This window comes from Pezoporus wallicus, unplaced genomic scaffold, assembly GCF_028554395.1.
Source record: "Pezoporus wallicus isolate ANWC-B61680 ecotype Strahan unplaced genomic scaffold, APGP_CSIRO_Pwel_v1 contig_14400, whole genome shotgun sequence".
NCBI classification, from domain to species: domain Eukaryota; kingdom Metazoa; phylum Chordata; class Aves; order Psittaciformes; family Psittacidae; genus Pezoporus; species Pezoporus wallicus.
The window spans coordinates 1-20192 of record NW_026635872.1 but is presented as its reverse complement, the minus strand read 5'-3'; the positions used below and the strand labels follow the sequence as shown (position 1 = coordinate 20192).

The following is a 20192-nucleotide window of genomic DNA, read 5'->3' as shown; positions in this document are numbered from 1 at the left end:
GAGCTCCGATGGCCTGGAGGGTAACGGGAGGGGGTGTCCCCGCTTCAACCTCCGGGTCCCCGTTAATGGGGGGCTGCCGGGAGTTGTAGTGCTGTGGGCCGGCCGGAGGACTAGGCCGCGGGGAGGGGGGGGACTACAACTCCCAGCGGCCTTCGCGTTGAGAGGGGACGGGACGGACGACGACGACTGGGCCTTTAGGGGGGGTATTTGGGGTGCCCCCCCCCTCAATGAGGCTGTTTCCCAACTTTCCTGCTGTTTATGGATCGATTCCCTCTTTTCCTCCCTCAGCACTGGACCAGGAGGGGTTGCGGTAGGTGAATCCATAGGGATCTGTGTAATGGGGGGGGGGGGGTTTGGGCCAGGACTCAATGGGAGTCGTAGACTGAGCCCTTTGTTAAGGTGCAGATGGGTTGTGGCTCCCAAATCCCCCTTTGCAACGCGTCCCGCTGGGATTCTGCCGTGGAAAACACCCGGAACTGACACAAATACCCCCGGAACTGCCCCAAAACCGCATTTAAGAACCCCCAGAACCCTCCCCAAACCCACATTTACCCCCCCAAAACCCCATTTACCCCCCAAAACCCCCATTTACCGCCCAAACCCCCCATTTACCCCCCAAAACCCCATTTACCCCCCAAAACCCCATTTACCCCCCAAAACCCCCATTTACCCCCCCAAAACCCCATTTACCCCCCCAAAACCCCATTTACCCCCCCCAAAACCCCCATTTACCCCCCCAAAAACCCCATTTACCCCCCCAAAACCCCCATTTACCCCCCAAAACCCCATTTACCCCCCAAAACCCCCGTTTACCCCCCAAAACACCCGTTTACCACCCCATTTACCCCCAAAACCCCCATTTACCCCCCAAAACCCCCATTTACCCCCCCAAAACCCCATTTACCCCCCAAAACCCCCGTTTACCCCCCCAAAACCCCATTTACCCCCCAAAACCCCCATTTACCCCCCAAAAAAACTGTTTACCCCCCAAAACCCCCATTTACCCCCCAAAACCCCCGTTTACCCCCCAAAACCCCCATTTACCCCAAAACCCCCATTTACCCCCCAAAACCCCCATTTACCCCCCAAAACCCCCATTTACCCCCCAAAACCCCCATCTGCCCACCCAAAAAAACCTTTTTCCCCTCAAAAAGCCCCCATTCCCCCCAAATCCCTCATTTTCTCCCCCCCAAAAAAACACATTTCCCCCCAATTCCCCCCCAAAACCCCATTTACCCCCAAAAGCCCCCATTTCCTCCCCCCAAAAAAACCTTTCCCCCAATCCCTCATTTTATCCCCCCAAAACCCCCCATTTCTCCCCCCAAAAAAAATTTCTCCCCCCCAAAATCCCTCATTTCCACCCAAAAAAAACCTTCTTCCCCCCCCCCAAAAGCCCCATTTTCCCCCAAATCCTTCATTTTCTCCCCCCAAAAAGCCCCATTTCCCCCCCCCCCAACCCCCATTTCACCCCCAGGGCTGGGGGAATACCCCCATTCCCAAAGGTGGGAATTCTTTGGCCTTGTTTTGGGCTCAAAATGGGGCTTTTTGGGCATGGCAAAGGGCTTGTTTGGGGGGGGGGGGGGCACCCGTGAGGCGGGTATGGAGCTGGCAGCGCTTCCCGCTGCCTCCTGCACGTTGGGACTTGCCTTTTCCTTCCCTTTTATCCCGGTTTTCCTTGGCTCTTGGGTTATTTAATGGGATTTGGGGGGGGTGGGGGGGGGCTCTTTAACAACTTCCTTTTCCCTTTGGATTTCATGGAGCGGTAATCCCGACTCCATCCCGAATCCAAGGTGGCCCTTGGATCTGTTGGCGTTCCATTGGGAGCAGGGCGATCCCAGCGCTTTCAACCCTTCCTCTTTTCCTTCTCCCAGGATTCCTCCTCAAGCTTGGAGCTTGGGAATGCCGTAGGAGCCTCCTCTTCCTCCTGTTCTTCATCCCGATATCCAGGCCTCCCCGGGCTTCTTTGGACCTCAACAGGCAGGGATTTATCCCAAGGGAAAGGGATACACCGGGGGGATGTGACAAGCTCCTTCCTTTGGGATCATAATTCCTTTGGAATTGGCCAACCTCATCCAGAGACGCTGCTATCCCAGAGATCCCGGCCTTGGGAATCCAGGCAAGTAGGAATCGGTCCTTATTCCCAACCGTGTTGGTGTTGGAATAGTGTTCATTATCCCGTCTTCATCAGATAAAACCGGGAATCAAGGTCCAGGTTGGGATAGAGCCCTTCCTGTATTCCTGTTTTCCCTTTGGGATAATGAATGGTGTCCTCATTGCCCACTAATGATTATTGGGCTTTAACTACCCCCTCATTAAGCCCAGAATTCCCGAGCTTTTCCTTTAATTGCTTCCCTAATTACCCTTGCCTTTCCCTTTGGATGAGCATTGGGAAAACCGGGAAACACACACCCCCCCCCCCCCATCCCAAAGAGTCTTTCTGGGGCTGTTTCATCCCAAAGGGAGCCTGGGATGGTGCTTTATTCCCTGTGGGAAGCCCTGAGGAAGGGAGGAGAAGCTCATGGTGGATTTGGGAATGAGCTGGGATCAAGCTGGAAGCGGAAAGGCCCCTGTGGGGGGTTAAATCCCGGGGTTTTAGTGGGAATTGGGTGGGATAAAGCTGGGAAGGGGTTAAATCCCATCCCACATCCCAAAGCAAAGCCTGTGGTTAACCATTAAAACCAATCTGGTTATTCATTAGCAGGGAAAGGGTTGGGCCCTGCTCCTGCAAATGCAGCAGGATGGGCCTCAACGTTCCCAACTTTGGGATCAACTGGAGGAGCGGGATCAGCTGCAGGAGCAGGATCCATCTGGAGGGGGGGTGGGTGTTGTAGCCTTTTCCCTCATTTCTTATCCCAAAGGACATCCCAAGGGGGTGATGGAGCAGCTGGGGCGGTGCTCATCCCTCCACTGGGATCCCTTGGAATGCTTTGGGATCCATCGGTGCCGGTGAATCCGGTGTCGGAGCCACCAGGATTCCCCTTAAACCCCTGCAATGAATCCTTAGGGCTCCTTCTGCTTCCCTTTGGCACACAGAGCCTGGAGAGGGGGAGACTCTTCCCATATTTCCTAGGGAATAGGATGAGATTCCTGCTTGGATGGATTCCTGCTGGATAACGGAGGTGCTCCAGCGCTTTTGGTCTTCCCAAGCTTGATAGTGGAGGCTGGAAATGCCAAGTCAGGGGAGATTCCAGGAAGTAAAAGGGGGGGGGGGGTAGTTCCCAAAACATGGAGCTGCTGTTGGGAAATGCAAGACTGTTCCTGGTTTTCCATTAAAAGTAGCTCCAAATCCATTAAAAAAGGAAGGGGATGACAAGTTCTTCCATAGGGATGGAAAAGGTTGCCCTGAACCCTTCCCGTTGGGATCATGCTGTATGGGAAGGGGGATTCCGTCGTCCCTGGCTGCAGGTTTATGCTCCCATATCTTTTGGGAAGAGCATCCCGGGAATTCCATATCCCTGTGGGTACAAATCTCCTCCTGATGCTTCATCTTCATGTCCATAGAGACCTCAGAGCAACTCCCAGTGCCTACAGGAGACCTGGAGCGGGGCTTTGGACACGGGATGGAGGGATGGGATGAGGAGATGATGGGATCTTGGGATGAAGCTCTTCCCCATGAGGATGGGTTGGATGGAGCAGGTTGGGATGCTCCATCCCTGGCCGTGCCCAAGGAGCAGCCTGCCCTATGGCCGGTGTCCCTGTGGGTTGGGTCTGGATGATTCCAGCTCCTTCCCATCCCATGGATCAGAGGGGACCATTGCTGGTCATTCCCAACCCAACCTGGTGCCCCCCACCTCCAACCCCATGTCCCCCTCTCTTCTCTCTCTCCCCACCCCAGGATGTCCCATCGGCTCTGAGCGCCACCACCATGCCCCACGGCATTCCCAGCCCTCCCGGCATTCCCAGCGGCGGCATCCCAGCGGCATTCCCGGCCTGGCAATGAGCGGCTTCATCCCCGTCACCGGACCATGAGCTCCCACCGCCCGCCGCGCCATGAGGACACCGACGGCTCCCCAGCGCCCTTTTGGGTGCCCAATGGCAACGTGGTGCCAGCACCCCCCGTGGCGGCACCTCCCGGGGCTGACCCCCCCCGCATGGTCCCTGTCCCCAAAATGGGGGTTCGTGCCCGCATCGCCGAGTGGCCCCCCAAGAGGGACCCCCCCAAGGAGCCGCCTCGGGAAGCAGCGGGAAGCCGGGATGCTCCTTGGAGCCGGAATGCGGCCCCCATCGGGCAGCAGCCCCTGGCTGGCGTCGCGGGCTTCAAAGCCCTGCAGCGCCTGGCGCGGCGGCGTTCCAAGGATGTGGAATTCCAAGAGGGATGGCCTCGATCCCCGGCCAAAGGTTTGGCACCGCTGCGACACCGGAGCAGCAGTGAGGTGACGTTGAGCGAGTGCGATCCCGAGGAGCCGACGGAGCCCCGAGGAGCCAAACTGGGAGGAGGAGGTGGGATATTCCGGGAATACGGCAGCACCTCCTCCATTGACATCCAGGGAATCTCGGAGCAAAGCTTCTTTGATATGCTCAATGAATTCCGCACCAAGAAGCCCGAGCGGCGAGCGGCGAGCCCGGAGCGTCTCGGAGAGGCCGGTTTTCCTACGGGATCATACCCCGGGATCAAAGCAGATGGCAGGAATGGAGCTCGGGATGAAGCATTGACCCAATCCAAGGAGAAACCCCGCCGGAGATGCCCCAAAGGCGACGCCGGCGCCGAATCCATCTTCAGGAAGCTCCGGAACGCCCGGAACGACGCGGAGCCGGAGGAGCCGCGGGCGCCGGAGCCGGGCAGGAGCTGGTGGTGCCAGAAGAGCTTTGCCCATTACGACGTCCAAAGCATCTTCTTCGACCTCAACGCCGTGGCCACCAACCGCGTGGTGGTGGCCCAACGCCGCAACACCACCACGGGCGCCTCGGCCGCCTCGGCCGCCCCGTCGGGAATGGGCTCGGATCCGGCCTTTCCCGGCACCGAGGATCCCAACTCGAAGGAGAACTTGGAGCACGACCTCGGCGATAACACCAGCAACGAGCTGCTCCTCAGTTGTCCCCATTTCCGCAACGAGATCGGCGGCGCCGGCGAGCGCAACGTCAGCTTCTCCAAAGCTTCCGGGGGATCTCCGGTCCTCCCGGTATCCGATGGGAGCTTCCCGGAGCCCATCCTGGATCCCCGGCCCACCAACGCTGCCATCTCGGTGCTGGAGGTGCCCAAGGAGCTGCAGAGGAACCCCAACCGCCTCAAGCACTACAGCGTGGAGCACGTGGACCTCGGTGCCCGCTACTACCGCGACCACTTCCATGGCAAAGGTGGGGTTTGGGGCGGGGGGGTTGTTGTGTCAATGGGGTTCCCAGCTCATCCCGATGCCCCTGATCCCCATTTTCTCCTCCATCCCTCTTTTATTCCTGGTAGAGCACTCGAATTACTTTGGAGTGGATGAGAAGCTTGGCCCGGTGGCCGTCAGCATCAAGCGGGAGAAGCTGGAGGACCACAAGGACCACGGCCCCCAATACCAGTACAGGATCATCTTCCGCACCAGTGAGGTACCGCATCCCGCTGGGATACCACAAACCCAGGATTGGGAAGCTGGATCCAGCCCTGCTTATCCCGTTTTCGATTGGTCTTTTCCCCTCCTTTCCCAGCTCATCACCCTCCGTGGCTCCATCCTGGAAGATGCCACCCCCACCACCACCAAGCACGGGACAGTGCGGGGCCTCCCGTTGAAGGATGCTCTGGAATACGTCATTCCCGAGCTCAACATCCACTGCCTGCGCTTGGCCCTCAGCACGCCCAAGGTCACCGAGCAGCTCCTCAAGCTCGATGAGCAAGGGGTGAGTAGAGGTAGGAACCAACGCTCCCGGAGCCGCTGGCATCCGGCGCCGCTTGATTCCCGTCTTCCCGCAGCTCTGCCGCAGGCACAAGGTGGGAATTCTCTACTGCAAAGCCGGGCAGAGCTCGGAGGAGGAGATGTACAACAACGAGGAGGCCGGTCCCCCCTTCGAGGAGTTCCTCATGCTCCTGGGGGAGAAGGTTTGCCTCAAGGCCTTCAGCAAGTACGCGGCCCAGCTGGACACCAAGAGTGAGTGACACCACGGGCTGGCACCGTGGGGCCACCGGAGATGCTGCCACCACCGCTCACTTGTCCCCTCTGCCGCCCTTGTAGCCGACTCCACCGGGACCCATTCCCTCTACACCACGTACCAGGACTATGAGATCATGTTCCACGTGTCCACCATGCTTCCCTACACTCCCAACAACAGGCAGCAGGTAACCCCCTCCATCCCCAGCAGCGCCTTCGTTGGGCTTCCCTCTCCTCTCCATCCGTAGGGATTTGCTCCTCTCCCTTCGTCTTCTCTCTTCCAGCTGCTGAGGAAGAGGCACATCGGGAATGACATCGTCACCATCATCTTCCAAGAACCTGGAGCGTTGCCTTTCACCCCTCAGAACATTCGTTCCCACTTCCAGCATGTCTTCATCATCGTCCGAGCCCACAATCCCTGCACGGAGAACGTCTCTTACAGGTGAGCTTCCAGATGGATTTGGCCACCACATCCCTAATTTCCCCCTCTTGGAAGAGGAGACGTGGAGCTTCTCCCTTCGGAGCGGGCAAGAAGGGACCTAAATCCCAACCCTGAGTGGGGTTCCATGGTTTTAGCCACCTTAACCACCTTCCCTTCTCTGTTCCTTCCCAAGCGTGGCCGTCACCAGATCCAAGGACGTTCCTTCCTTCGGTCCCCCCATTCCCAACGGCGTCACCTTCCGCAAATCCGACGTCTTCCGAGAGTTCCTCTTGGCCAAGGTGATCAACGCGGAGAACGCGGCTCACAAATCGGACAAGTTCCACACCATGGCCACCAGGACACGCCGGGAATACCTGAAGGACCTGGCTGAGAACTGGGTCACCAACACTCCCATCGACTCCACCGGGAAGTTCAACCTCATCTCCTTGGCTTCCAAGAAGAAGGAGAAGACCAAAGCACGGGTTGGGGCTGAGCAGCACAGCGCCGGGGCCATCTCCTGGCGTGTTTCCGCGTTGGATTTCGCCCGTGGAGCCGAGATCTCTTGTGCTTTGGGAATCTCCAATGAGTTCGTGGTCCTCCTGGATCTGGGAGCTAAAGAGGTGGTCTTCAACTGCTTCTGTGGGGACGTCATCGGGTGGACCGCCGATGCGGCCACCATCAAGATCTTCTATGGCCGAGGGGACCATATCTTCATCCGGGCCGGGGAAGGGGGTCCTGAGGACATCAAGGAGATCGTGCAGAGGTTGAAGGTGGGTTTCCAGGTGGAGGAACCACGGGCAGAGGTTGTGGAAGTGCTGCTTGGATGAGGGGTGATGGGGTGGAGCTGGAAGAGGGGAAGTTGGGGTTGGATGTAAGGAACCTCTTCCTTACGAGGGTGATGGGAAGTTGAGGTTGGATATAAGGAAGTTCTTCCTCATGAGGGTGATAGGCAGTTGAGGTTGGGTATAATGAAGTTCTTCCTCATGAGGGTGGTGGGAAGTTGAGGTTGGATATAAGGAAGTTCTTCCTCATGAGGGTGATGGGAAGTTGAGGTCGGATATAAGGAAGCTCTTCCTTATGAGGGTGGTGGGAAGTTGAGGTTGGATATAAGGAAGTTCTTCCCTATGAGGGTGGTGGGAAATTGAGGTTGGATATAAGGAAGCTCTTCCTCATGAGGGTGATGGGAAGTTGAGGTTGGATATAAGGAAGTTCTTCCTCATGAAGGTGATGGGAAGTTGAGGTTGGATATAAGGAAGCTCTTCCTCATGAGGGTGATGGGAAGTTGAGGTTGGATATAAGGAAGTTCTTCCCTATGAGGGTGGTGGGAAATTGAGGTTGGATATAAGGAAGCTCTTCCTCATGAAGGTGATGGGAAGTTGAGGTTGGATATAAGGAAGCTCTTCCTTATGAGGGTGGTGGGAAGTTGAGGTTGGATATAAGGAAGTTTTTCCCTATGAGGGTGGTGGGAAGTTGAGGTTGGATATAAGGAAGCTCTTCCTCATGAGGGTGATGGGAAGTTGAGGTTGGATATAAGGAAGTTCTTCCTCATGAAGGTGATGGGAAGTTGAGGTTGGATATAAGGAAGCTCTTCCTTATGAGGGTGGTGGGAAGTTGAGGTTGGATATAAGGAAGCTCTTCCTCATGAGGGTGGTGGGAAGTTGAGGTTGGATATAAGGAAGTTTTTCCCTGTGAGGGTGGTGGGACACTGGAACAGGGGTAATTCAGGTTGGATATAGGGAAGTTCTTCCTTATATCCAACCTCAACTTCCCATCACTCTCATAATGAAGCTCTTCCCTGTGAGGGCAGAAGGACTGGGACTGGCTTGAATGAAGGTGGTTTGGCTGCTCCATCCCTTGCCGTGCCCAAGCCCTGCTTGGAGCAATCTCCTCTATGGAATGCATCCCTCCCTCTGGAACTGGATCATCTCCAGCTCCATTCCAGCCCTAAACCTGGAGGCTGTCTCCTGCTGGGATGTGGATCCAGGACCACCCCGAGGAGGCTTTTAGGCCTCCAACCCCCTCCTTTCCCCCTTGCCAAGGTGATGACGGACGGCTGCGAGACGGTGGACATGACCCTGAGGAGGAACGGCCTGGGCCAGCTGGGCTTCCACGTCAAGTACGATGGGACGGTGGCCGAGGTGGAGGACTACGGCTTCGCCTGGCAAGCGGGCCTGCGGCAAGGCAGCCGCCTGGTGGAGATCTGCAAGGTGGCCGTGGTCACCCTCAACCACGACCAGATGATCGACCTGCTCCGCACCTCCGTCACCGTCAAGGTGGTCATCATCCCGCCCCATGAGGATGGGGCTCCTCGGAGGTAGGTGATGGCGATGATGGGGATGGTCCTCCATGAAGCCCATGTCTTCCAGTTGGGTTGGTGATGGTCCTCCATGGAGCCCATGTCTCCCAGTTAGGTTGGAGATGGTCCTTCATGGAGCCCATGTCTTCCAGTTAGGTTGGCGATGGTCCTCCATGGAGCCCATATCTCCCAGTTAGGTTGGTGATGGTCCTCCACAGAGGCCATGTCTTCCAGTTAGGTTGGCGATGGTCTTCCGTGGAGCCCATGTCTCCCAGTTAGGTTGGAGGTGGTCCTTCATGGAGCCCATGTCTCCCAGTTAGGTTGGTGATGGTCCTCCACAGAGGCCATGTCTTCCAGTTAGGTTGGCGATGGTCTTCTATGGAGCCCGTATCTCTCAGTTAGGTTGATGATGGTCCTTCATGGAGCCCATGTCTCCCAGTTAGGTTGGAGATGGTCCTCCAATGAGCCTGTGTCTTCCAATTAGGTTGATGATGGTTCTCCATGGAGCCCATGTCTTCCAGTTAGGTTGATGATGGTCCTTCATGGAGCCCATGTCTCCCAGTTAGGTTGGAGATGGTCCTCCAATGAGCCTGTGTCTTCCAATTAGGTTGATGATGGTTCTCCATGGAGCCCATGTCTTCCAGTTAGATTGGCAATGGTCCTCCATGGAGCCCATATCTCTCAGTTAGGTTGATGGTGGTTCTCCATGTTGCCCATGTCTTCCAATTAGGTTGATGATGGTCCTCCACGGAGCCCACGTCTTCCAATTAGGTTGGCGATGGTCTTCCATGGAGCCCATGTCTTCCAATTAGGTTGATGATGGTTCTCCATGGAGCCCATGTCTTCCAGTTAGGTTGGCGATGGTCCTCCAGGGAGCCCATATCTCCCAGTTAGGTTGATGGTGGTTCTCCATGTTGCCCATGTCTTCCAATTAGGCTGATGATGGTTCTCCATGGAGCCCATGTCTTCCAGTTAGGTTGGCGATGGTCCTTCATGGAGCCCATGTCTTCCAGTTAGGTTGATGATGGTTCTCCATGGAGCCCATTTCTTCCAGTTAGGTTGGCGATGGTCTTTCATTTTGCCCATGTCTTCCAGTTAGGTTGATGATGGTTCTCCATGGAGCCCATGTCTTCCAGTTAGGTTGATGATGGTTCTCCATGGAGCTCATGTCTTCCAGTTGCCACCAGTGGGAGAACATCCCCTTTGTGTTGGGCAATAGAGTGCCCAAAGGGTGTGGAGCCTTCCCAGTGGGATTTGAGGGTGGGGTATCCCAGTTTTCCAGTGCTGGTCACCACCATGTGCTGGTCACTGGTAATGGGGACTTAAAGAGCTACAGGAAAGGCATTGCTTGGGGGGCCTAAAGCTCTGCCCATGGCACTGGCTGCCTTTGGGTGCCCCATAAGCGCTGATCCCCATGTCTCTGTGCCCCATAAGTGCTGATCCCCATGTCTCTGTGCCCCATAAGTGCTGATCCCCATCGCTCGGTGCCCCGTAAGTGCTGATCCCCATCGCTTGGTGCCCCGTAAGTGCTGATCCCCATGGCTCTGTGCCCCATAGGTGCCAATGCCAGCAGCTTCATGCCGTTTAAGGCTCAATTACCACTGGCCTCATGCCCCCTAAGTGCTGATCCCTGTGGCTCTGTGCCCCATAAGTGCTGATTCCCATGGCTCCGTGCCCCATAAGTGCTGATCCCCATGGCTCTGTGCCCCGTAAGTGCTGATCCCTATGGCTCTGTGCCCCATAGGTGCCGATGCCAGCAGCTTCATGCCGTTTAAGGCTCAATTACCTCTAGCCTCATGCCCCCTAAGTGCTGATCCCTGTGGCTCTGTGCCCCATAAGTGCTGATCCCCATGGCTCCATGCCCCATAAGTGCCTCCTGCCACCAGCTCCCTGCCCTGAGCCCCGCTCCCTGTGCTTGGCAGGGGCTGGTCCGAGTGCGTGTCCCTGGGCAGCACGGAGCCCAGGGAGGAGCCGGAGCGGGGGGGCTGCCCGGTGCGCCCCCCATACCGCAGCAGCGCCGCGTGGCAATGGAGCTCCTCAGCCTCCCACAGCACCAGCCTCGGCCCCACAGCGCCCCACGGCCGCCCTGGCAAGCAGGCGGTGCTGCCGCCCCACGGCAAGAGGTGAGTGACCGCAGCACCCCCGCCATGACACCATCACCATGATAACATCACCATGGTACCATCACCATGGCAGCACCACCATGACACCATCACCATGGCACCATTGCTATGACACCATCACCATGGCGACACCATCACCATGGCACCATTGCCATGGCACCATCACCATGGCAGCACCATCATGACACCATCACCATGATAACATCACCATGGTACCATCACCATGGCAGCACCACCATGGCACCATCACCATGGCAGCGCCATCATGACACCATCACCATGGCACCATCACCATGGCAGTACCACCATGACACAATCACCACGACACCATCGCCATAACATTGCCATGACACCATCGCCATGGCAGCACCAGCATGACACCATCACCATGATACCATCACCATGGCAGCCCCACCATGGCACCATCACCATGGCACCATCGCCATGGCACCATCACCATGGCAGCACCATCATGACACCATCACCATGATAACATCACCATGGTACCATCACCATGGCAGCACCACCATGGCACCATCACCATGGCAGCGCCATCATGACACCATCACCATGGCACCATCACCATGGCAGTACCACCATGACACAATCACCACGACACCATCGCCATAACATCGCCATGACACCATCACCATGGCAGCACCACCATGACACCATCACCATGATAACGTCACCATGGCACCATCACCGTGGCAGCACCACCATGGCACCATCACCATGGCAGCACCATCATGACACCATCACCATGATAACATCACCATGGCACCATCACCATGGCAGTACCACCATGACACAATCACCACGACACCATCGCCATAACATTGCCATGACACCATCGCCATGGCAGCACCAGCATGACACCATCACCATGATACCATCACCATGGCAGCCCCACCATGGCACCATCACCATGATACCATCACCATGGCACCATCACCATGGCAGCACCACCATGACACCATCACCATGGCACCATCGCCATGGCACCATCACCATGGCAGCACCACCATGACACCATCACCATGATAACGTCACCATGGCACCATCACCATGACACCATCGCCATGATAACATTTCCATGACACCATTGCCATGGCAGCACCACCATGACACCATCACCATGATAACATCACCATGGCACCATCGCCGTGGCACCCTCACCATGGCAGTACCACCGTGGCACAATTACCATGGCACCATCGCCATGGCACCATCACCATGGCAGCACCACCATGACACCATCACCATGATACCATCACCATGACACCATCACCATGGCAGCACCACCATGACACCATCACCATGGCACCATCGCCATGGCACCATCACCATGGCAGCACCACCATGACACCATCACCATGATACCGTCACCATGGCACCATCACCATGACACCATCGCCATGATAACATTTCCATGACACCATTGCCATGGCAGCACCACCATGACACCATCACCATGATAACATCACCATGGCACCATCGCCGTGGCACCCTCACCATGGCAGTACCACCGTGGCACAATTACCATGGCACCATCGCCATGCTAGCATCACCATGGCAGCACCACCGTGACACCATCACCATGATAACATCACCATGACACCCTCACCATGGCAGTACCACCATGGCACAATCACCATGACACCATCACCATGCTAGCATCACCATGACAACATCGCCATGGCACCATCACTATGGCAGCACCATCACGACACCATCACCATGACAGCACCACCCTGGCATCATCACCATGGCACTATCACCATGACACCATCACCGTGACACAATCACCATCGCCATGGCACCATCACCATGGCACCATCACCACGGCACCATCATCACCAACCTCTCATAGAGTCACCAAATGGATTGGGTTGGAAATGACCTTAAGCCCATCCATCTCCAACCCCTGCCATGGACAGGGATGCCTCACACTGGACCAGGTTGCCCAAGTCCCCTCCAGCCTGGGCTTGGACACTGCCAGGGATGGGGCATTCACCACTTCTCCATTCACCCCATTCCAGTGTCCCACCACCCTCCCTTCCTTATCTCCAGCCTGAACTTCCCTATTCCAGTTGGAACCCATCACCCCTTCTCCTATCACTCCAATCCCTGCTGGTGGTCCCTCTCCAGCATCCTTGTAACCCCCTTCAGACCCTGGAGGTCTGAAGGTCTCCACTCACTTCTCCTCTCAGCCCCTCCTCATCCTCATGGCCTCCTCTGGACTTGCTCCAGCAGCTCCATGTCCTCCTCATGTTGAGGACTCCCCAGGATCCAAGTGGAGCTATTGGGCTGCATCAATAGGACCATGACCAGTAGGTCATGGAGGGGATCCCACTTGGATACCGCATCCCGTGTCCTCAACGTAAGGACATGGAGCTGTTGGACTGTGACCTGTCCTTGCCCATGACAGAGGGTTTGAACTGGGAGATCTGAAAGTCCTTCCCACCCCAACCCATTCCCTGCTTCCCTGCCTTTTTCCCACATGGATCCATGGAGCCAGGCCGCTGAGCTTCCCAGAGACACCGCATCCCTCCTCCTCCTCATCCCCATCGGAGCGGCCGCAGCCGTACCGGCAACCATCGGGCAGCTTCTCCGCACCGGGCAGCACCTTCACTCGCTATAAACCATCCCCAGAGAGGTGGGTGACACCATGGGGACCCCCCCCACCCACACTGTGTCCCATAGGGGTGGGTGGCACCATGGCGACCCCATAGTGGGGGGGGTTTGGCACCGTTTTGGGGTGGTTCAACCCCCATTCCCGTTACAGGTTTGGGGCAGCAGCGGAGCCACCCGATGGCGATTCCTCCTCGGGGGGGGTCAGCAGCCACGAGAGCACCATGGAGCGGCACAACCCGGGTACGGTGACCCCGGTGTCCCCCCCCGAGGCCACCGGGGCCTTTATGGTGACACCGACCCAACGGGGACTCATTGCAGAGCCCCTGTGGCACGTGCCAGCGCAGCCCCGCTTGCCAACAGGCAGGAGAAGCAGCAAACAGGAGGTGGCCGGGATGGATTCTCCCAAGCGGCATTCCAAGGTGAGGCACTGGGGTGATCCCAAAGTGGGGGGGGGGGGTGTTTAGGGAACACCAAGGTGATGCTGTGGGGGTGTCCCATAGGGTGAGGCACCGTATTCCAGCCATTCCAGCACCACCACGCTCTCCAGCACCGCCTCGAGCGACGAGCGCTGGTTCGACATTCCCGATGCCAACGACGGCGCCGAATTCCCGGATCCTTTCCCCAAAAGCAGCGCCAACGACAGCGGCATCGACACCCCCAAACCACCACCACCCCCCCGCCCGCTATCCCAAAGGGATAAGGGCCCCAAACCCATAGGGGCTCCAGGGGACGATGCCACCGCCACCACCAAGGGGGACCCATCACCCCCCAGCACAAGCTACAGGCACAAAGCAGGGACCCCCCCACAACCCAGGTGAGGCCCCCCCCAACTAGGGGTGTGTCCCCCACCATATTGGGCCCCCCTGTCATTATGGGGGGGGGGTGTACCTACATCCCCATCCTAACCATGAGCTTCCATCCTCTTCCTCATAGTTCCAACCCACGGATGGGGTATCCTGGCTATGGCACCCCCACAACTGAAGCCCCCCGGGGGGGGGCCCAGCTCTCAGCTTCCATCCCCAAATCCTTCTTTTCCAAGCAGCCGGTCAGGAATAAACAAGCCACGGGCTGGAAAAGGGCTGAGGAGAAGCCTGAGCCCCAAAAGTGGGTGCTGGGGGGCGGTAGGACCCATAAAAGTGGGTGATGGGGGGAGCAGGACCCAATAGTAGGTGCTGGGGGGGGGGGGGGGGGGTAGGACCACAAAAGGAGGTGATGGGGTGATGATGTTGGGTGATGATGGGGATGTTGACGATGGGGTGATTTTGGGTGATGTTGGAGTTCGGCGGGGTCCCACCTCCATGTGCTCCCCCCGCCCCATCCATGGTCCCAGGCAGGTGGAGGCCTGTTGAGGTGATGGGATCATGATGGGTTGATGATGTTGGGGTGATGTTGGGATGATGATGATGGGTGATTTTGGGGGTGATGATGATGTTGGGATGATGATGATGATGGGGTGATGTTGAGTTGATGATGTTGGGGCGATGATGATGGGTGATATTGGGGTTGATGTTGAGGTGACGTTGGGATGATGACGTGGGGATGATGACGTTGGGATGATGATGACATTGGGATGATGATGATGGGATGATGATGACGTGGGGATGATGATGGGGTGATGTTGGAGTGATGATGGCTGATTTTGGGGGTGATGATGGGGATGTGATGTTGGGGATGATATTGGGGTGATGATAGGGTGATGTTGGGGTGATGTTGGGATGATGATGATGGGATGATGAGGATGACGTTGGGATGATGATGACGTTGGGATCGTGTTGGGATGATGATGATGGGATGATGATGATGGGATGATGATGACGTTGGGATGATGGGGTGATGTTGGGATGATGATGTTGGGGTGATGATGATGGCTGATTTTGGGGGTGATGTTGGGGATGATATTGGGGTGATGATAGGGTGATGTTGGGTTGATGTTGGGATGATGATGATGGGATGATGATGATGACGTTGGGGTGATGTTGGGATGATGATGACGGGATGATGGGGTGATGTTGGGATGATGATGTTGGGGTGATGATGATGGCTGATTTTGGGGGTGATGTTGGGGATGATATTGGGGTGATGATAGGGTGATGTTGGGTTGATGTTGGGATGATGATGATGGGATGATGATGATGATGACGTTGGGGTGATGTTGGGATGATGATGACAGGATGATGGGGTGATGTTGGGATGATGATGTTGGGGTGATGATGATGGCTGATTTTGGGGGTGATGATGGGGATGATGATGTTGGGGATGATATTGGGGTGATGATAGGGTGATGTTGGGCTGATGTTGAGGTGATGTTGGGATGATGATGATGATGATGTTGAGGTGATGTTGGGATGATGATGATGTTGGGGTGTTGATGGGGTGATGTTGGGTTGATGATGATGTTGGGGTGATGATGTTGGGGTCCAGGGGGGTTCCCATCTCCGTGTCCCCCCCCCAGGCAGGTGGAGGCCACCCCTAAGAACGTCTTTGGGCAGCCCCGGCTCCGGGCGTCGCTGCGGGACCTGCGCTCCCCCCGCAGGAGCTACAAGTCCACCATCGAGGATGACCTCAAGAAGCTCATCATCATGGACACCACCAGCCCGGAGCCGGAGCGTGCCCCGGTGAGGCCAAGGGGCCTCCAAACACAACCAGGGGGGCCAACCATGACCAGTGGGGTCCAACCATAACCAATGGGGCTCCAAACATGATCTGGGGGGCTCCAACCATGACCAGAGGGGTTCCAACCACGACTAGTGAGGGTCCAGTCATGACCAGTGGGGGTCCAACCATGAACGGTGGAGATTCAACCATGACTAGTGGGGGTCCAACCACAACCAATGGGAGTTCAGCCACGACCAATGGGGTCCAACCATGACCAGGGATGGTCCAACCATGACCAAGGGGGGTCCAACCATGACCAGGGATGGTCCAACCATGACCAAGGGGGGTGCAACCACGACCAATGGGGGTCCAACCACGACCAATGGGGATCCAACCATGACCAATGGGGATCCAACCATGACCAGTGGCAGTCCAACCATGACTAGGGATAGTTCAGCCATGACCAATGGGGGTCCAACCATGACCAATGATGGTCCAACCACAACCAATGGAGTTTCAACCATGACCAATGGGGGTCCAACCATGAACAGGGATGGTTCAACCATGTCAAATGGGAGTCCAACCATGACCAGTGGGGGTCCAAGCATGGTTCAACTGTGACCAATGGGTTCCAACCATGACCAGGGATGGTTCAACCATGACCAGTGGGGGTCCAACCATGACCAATGGGGCTTCAACCACAACCAGGTGCTCACCCCCCCCCGCCCTCTTTTCCCCTCTAGACCCCCCCCAAGGGGCTCCAGAGGACCCTGTCAGATGAAAGCCTCTGTGGTGGGCGCCGGGACCCAGCTTACACCAGTGGGAGCCCAGTGCTGGAAGCAGAGGGGGGCTTTGGGAGCACGTACCCATCCAGCACCCTGCCCAACCGCCGCCAGCACCCAGCCACCACCAACGGGGGCCTCCACGACAAGAAGGGTGAGTGCTGGAGTCAGTGGGGAGCTCCTATAGGACACAGTGGGGAGATCCCATAGGACACAGTGGGGAGATCCCATAGGACACAATGGGGAGCTCCCATAGGACACAGTGGGGAGCTCCCATAGGACACAATGGGGAGCTCCCATAGGACACAGTGGGGAGCTCCCATAGGACACAGTGGGGAGATCCCATAGGACACAGTGGGGAGATCCCATAGGACACAGTGGGGAGATCCCATAGGACACAGTGGGGAGCTCCCATAGGACAGAACGGGGAGATCCCATAGGACACAACGGGGAGCTCCCATAGGACACAATGGGGAGCTCCCATAGGACACAGTGGGGAGATCCCATAGGACACAGTGGGGAGATCCCATAGGACACAGTGGGGAGCTCCCATAGGACACAGTGGGGAGATCCCATAGGACACAGTGGGGAGATCCCATAGGACACAATGGGGAGCTCCCATAGGACAGAACGGGGAGATCCCATAGGACACAACGGGGAGCTCCCATAGGACACAATGGGGAGCTCCCATAGGACACAATGGGGAGCTCCCATAGGACACAATGGGGAGCTCCCATAGGACACAGTAGGGAGCTCCCATAGGACACACTGGGGAGCTCCCATAGGACACAATGGGGATCTCCCATAGGACACACTGGGGAGCTCCCATAGGAGACAACGGGGAGCTCCCATAGGACACAATGGGGAGCTCCCATAGGACACAATGGGGAGCTCCCATAGGACACACTGGGGAGCTCCCATAGGACACACTGGGGAGCTCCCATAGGAGACAACGGGGAGCTCCCATAGGAGACAACGGGGAGCTCCCATAGGACACACTGGGAAGCTCCCATAGGACACAATGGGGAGCTCCCATAGGAAATAACTGGGAAGTTTTGGGACGGTTTTTGGTGGTTTTAGGGTGTTTGGGGGGCAGTTTTGGGGTGTTTTGGGATGGTTTTGTGTGGTTTTAGGGTGTTCAGGGAGCATTTTTGGCATGTTTGGGGATGGTTTTGGGTGGGTTTAGGGTGTTTTGGGGTGTTTTGGGATGGTTTTGGGTGGTTTTAGGGTGTTCAGGGGGCATTTTTGGCATGTTTGGGGATGGTTTTGGGTGGGTTTGGGGTGGTTTTGGGTGGGTTTGGGGTGTTTTGGGGTGTTTTGGGATGGTTTTGGGTGGTTTTAGGGTGTTTGGGGGCATTTTTGGCGTGTTTGGGGATGGGTTTGGGTGGGTTTGGGGTGGTTTTGGGTGGGTTTGGGGTGTTTTGGGGTGTTTTGGGATGGTTTTGGGTGGTTTTAGGGTGTTTGGGGGCATTTTTGGCGTGTTTGGGGATGGTTTTGGGTGGGTTTGGGGTGGTTTTGGGTGGGTTTGGGGTGTTTTGGGGTGTTTTGGGATGGTTTTGGGTGGTTTTAGGGTGTTTGGGGGCATTTTTGGCGTGTTTGGGGATGGGTTTGGGTGGGTTTGGGGTGGTTTTGGGTGGGTTTGGGGTGTTTTGGGGTGTTTTGGGATGGTTTTGGGTGGTTTTAGGGTGTTCAGGGGGCATTTTTGGCATGTTTGGGGATGGTTTTGGGTGTGTTTGGGGTGGTTTTGGGTGGGTTTGGGGTGTTTTGGGTGGTTTTAGGGTGTTTGGGGGCATTTTTGGCATGTTTGGGGATGGGTTTGGGTGGGTTTGGGGTGTTTGGGGATGGTTTTGGGTGGTTTTAGGGTGTTTGGGGTGTTTGGGGATGGTTTTGGGTGGTTTTAGGGTGTTTGGGGTGTTTGGGGATGGTTTTGGGTGGTTTTAGGGTGTTTGGGGTGTTTGGGGATGGTTTTGGGTGGTTTTAGGGTGGTTTAGGGTGGTTTTGTGTGGTTTTAGGGTGTTTTGGGGTGGATTTAGGGTTTTTGGGGATGGTTTTGGGGTGGTTTGGAGTGTTTTGGGATGGTTTTAGGATGATTTTGGCATGGGTTTGGGTGCCAATGGTCCCCATGTCCCTGCAGGCCCCATCTCTGCCTCGGAGCTCTCCCTGCGCCGCGTGGATCCCGGGATGATGCCGCTGCCGGACACGGCCACGGGGCTGGAATGGGCCAGCCTGGTCAATGCAGCCAAGGCCTATGAAGGTACCAACCCCCCCCCCAACTGCACCATCAGCATGGGGTGGGTTTGGGGGTGCTGGGGTGGCTTTGGGGGTATAAAGGGAGGGGTTTGGGATGGTTTTGGGGGTGTTTCAGGCTGGTTTGGGGGTGTTTTGGGGTGTTTCAGGGTATTTAGGGCAGTTTTGGGGCTGGTTTGGGCTATTTAGGGGGTGTTTGGGGCTATCTGTGGGGTGGGTTTGGCTGTTTTGGGGGTGTTTGGGGCGGTTTGGGCTATTTTGGGGGTGTTTGGGGCTATCTGTGGGGTGGTTTTTGCTGGTTTGGGGTGGTTTGGGCTATTTTGGGGGTGTTTGATGCTATCTGTGGGGTGGTTTTGGCTGTTTTGGGGGTGTTTTGGGCTGGTTTGGGCTATTTTGGGGGTGGTTGGGGCTATCTGTGGGGTGATTTTAGCTGTTTTGGAGGTGTTGGGGCTGGTTTGGGATGGTTTGGGTGTGGGTTTGAGTGTGTTTTGGGCTGTTTTGGGCTGTTTTAGGATGCTTTTGGGGTATTTTGGGCTGGTTGGGGCTGGTTTTGGGATGTTTGGGGCTGGTTTGGGGGGTGTTTTGGGGTATTTTGGGCTGGTTTAGGGGTGTTTTCGGCTGGTTTGTGGTGTTTTGGGGGTATTTCAGGGTGTTTTGGGGGTGTTAAACTGTTGTGGAGGAGGTTTGGGCTGGTTTTGGGGTGGTTTGAGCTGTTTCACGGGTGTTTTGGGCTGGGTTTGGGCTGGGTTTGGGGGGTTTCAGACTGCTTTGTGGGTGTTTTGGGGTGGTTTGGGGGTGTTGTAGGGGTGTTTTGGGGTGTTTTGGGCTAGCTTGGGGGTATTTTGGGCTGGTTTAGGGGTATTTTGGGCTAGTTTTGGGGTATTTTGGCCTGGTTTGGGGTGCTTTTGGGGTATTTTGGGCTGGTTTGGGGTATTTCGGCCTGGTTTGGGCTGGTTTTGGGGTATTTTGGCTAGTTTGGGGGTATTTTGGGCTGGTTTGGGCTGGTTTTGGGGTAGTTTGGGCTGG

The 20192-nt window shown here is 56.5% G+C and overlaps 1 protein-coding gene across 1 annotated transcript; it reads left to right on the top strand.

Moving 5' to 3' along the window:
- Positions 1–3916: 3916 nt before the first annotated feature.
- Positions 3917–19210, top strand: SIPA1L3 (signal induced proliferation associated 1 like 3; the record flags this gene model as incomplete). The annotated part of the gene is made up of 17 exons (XM_057398432.1): positions 3917–5295; positions 5399–5529; positions 5629–5817; positions 5891–6065; positions 6150–6253; positions 6350–6507; positions 6680–7256; positions 8526–8800; positions 10705–10905; positions 13427–13564; positions 13694–13782; positions 13861–13961; positions 14043–14356; positions 14476–14646; positions 15995–16157; positions 16881–17073; positions 19054–19210. Coding segments are annotated over exons 1-17 (4466 nt in total), but the record flags the coding sequence as incomplete, so codon positions are not given.
- Positions 19211–20192: the final 982 nt, after the last annotated feature.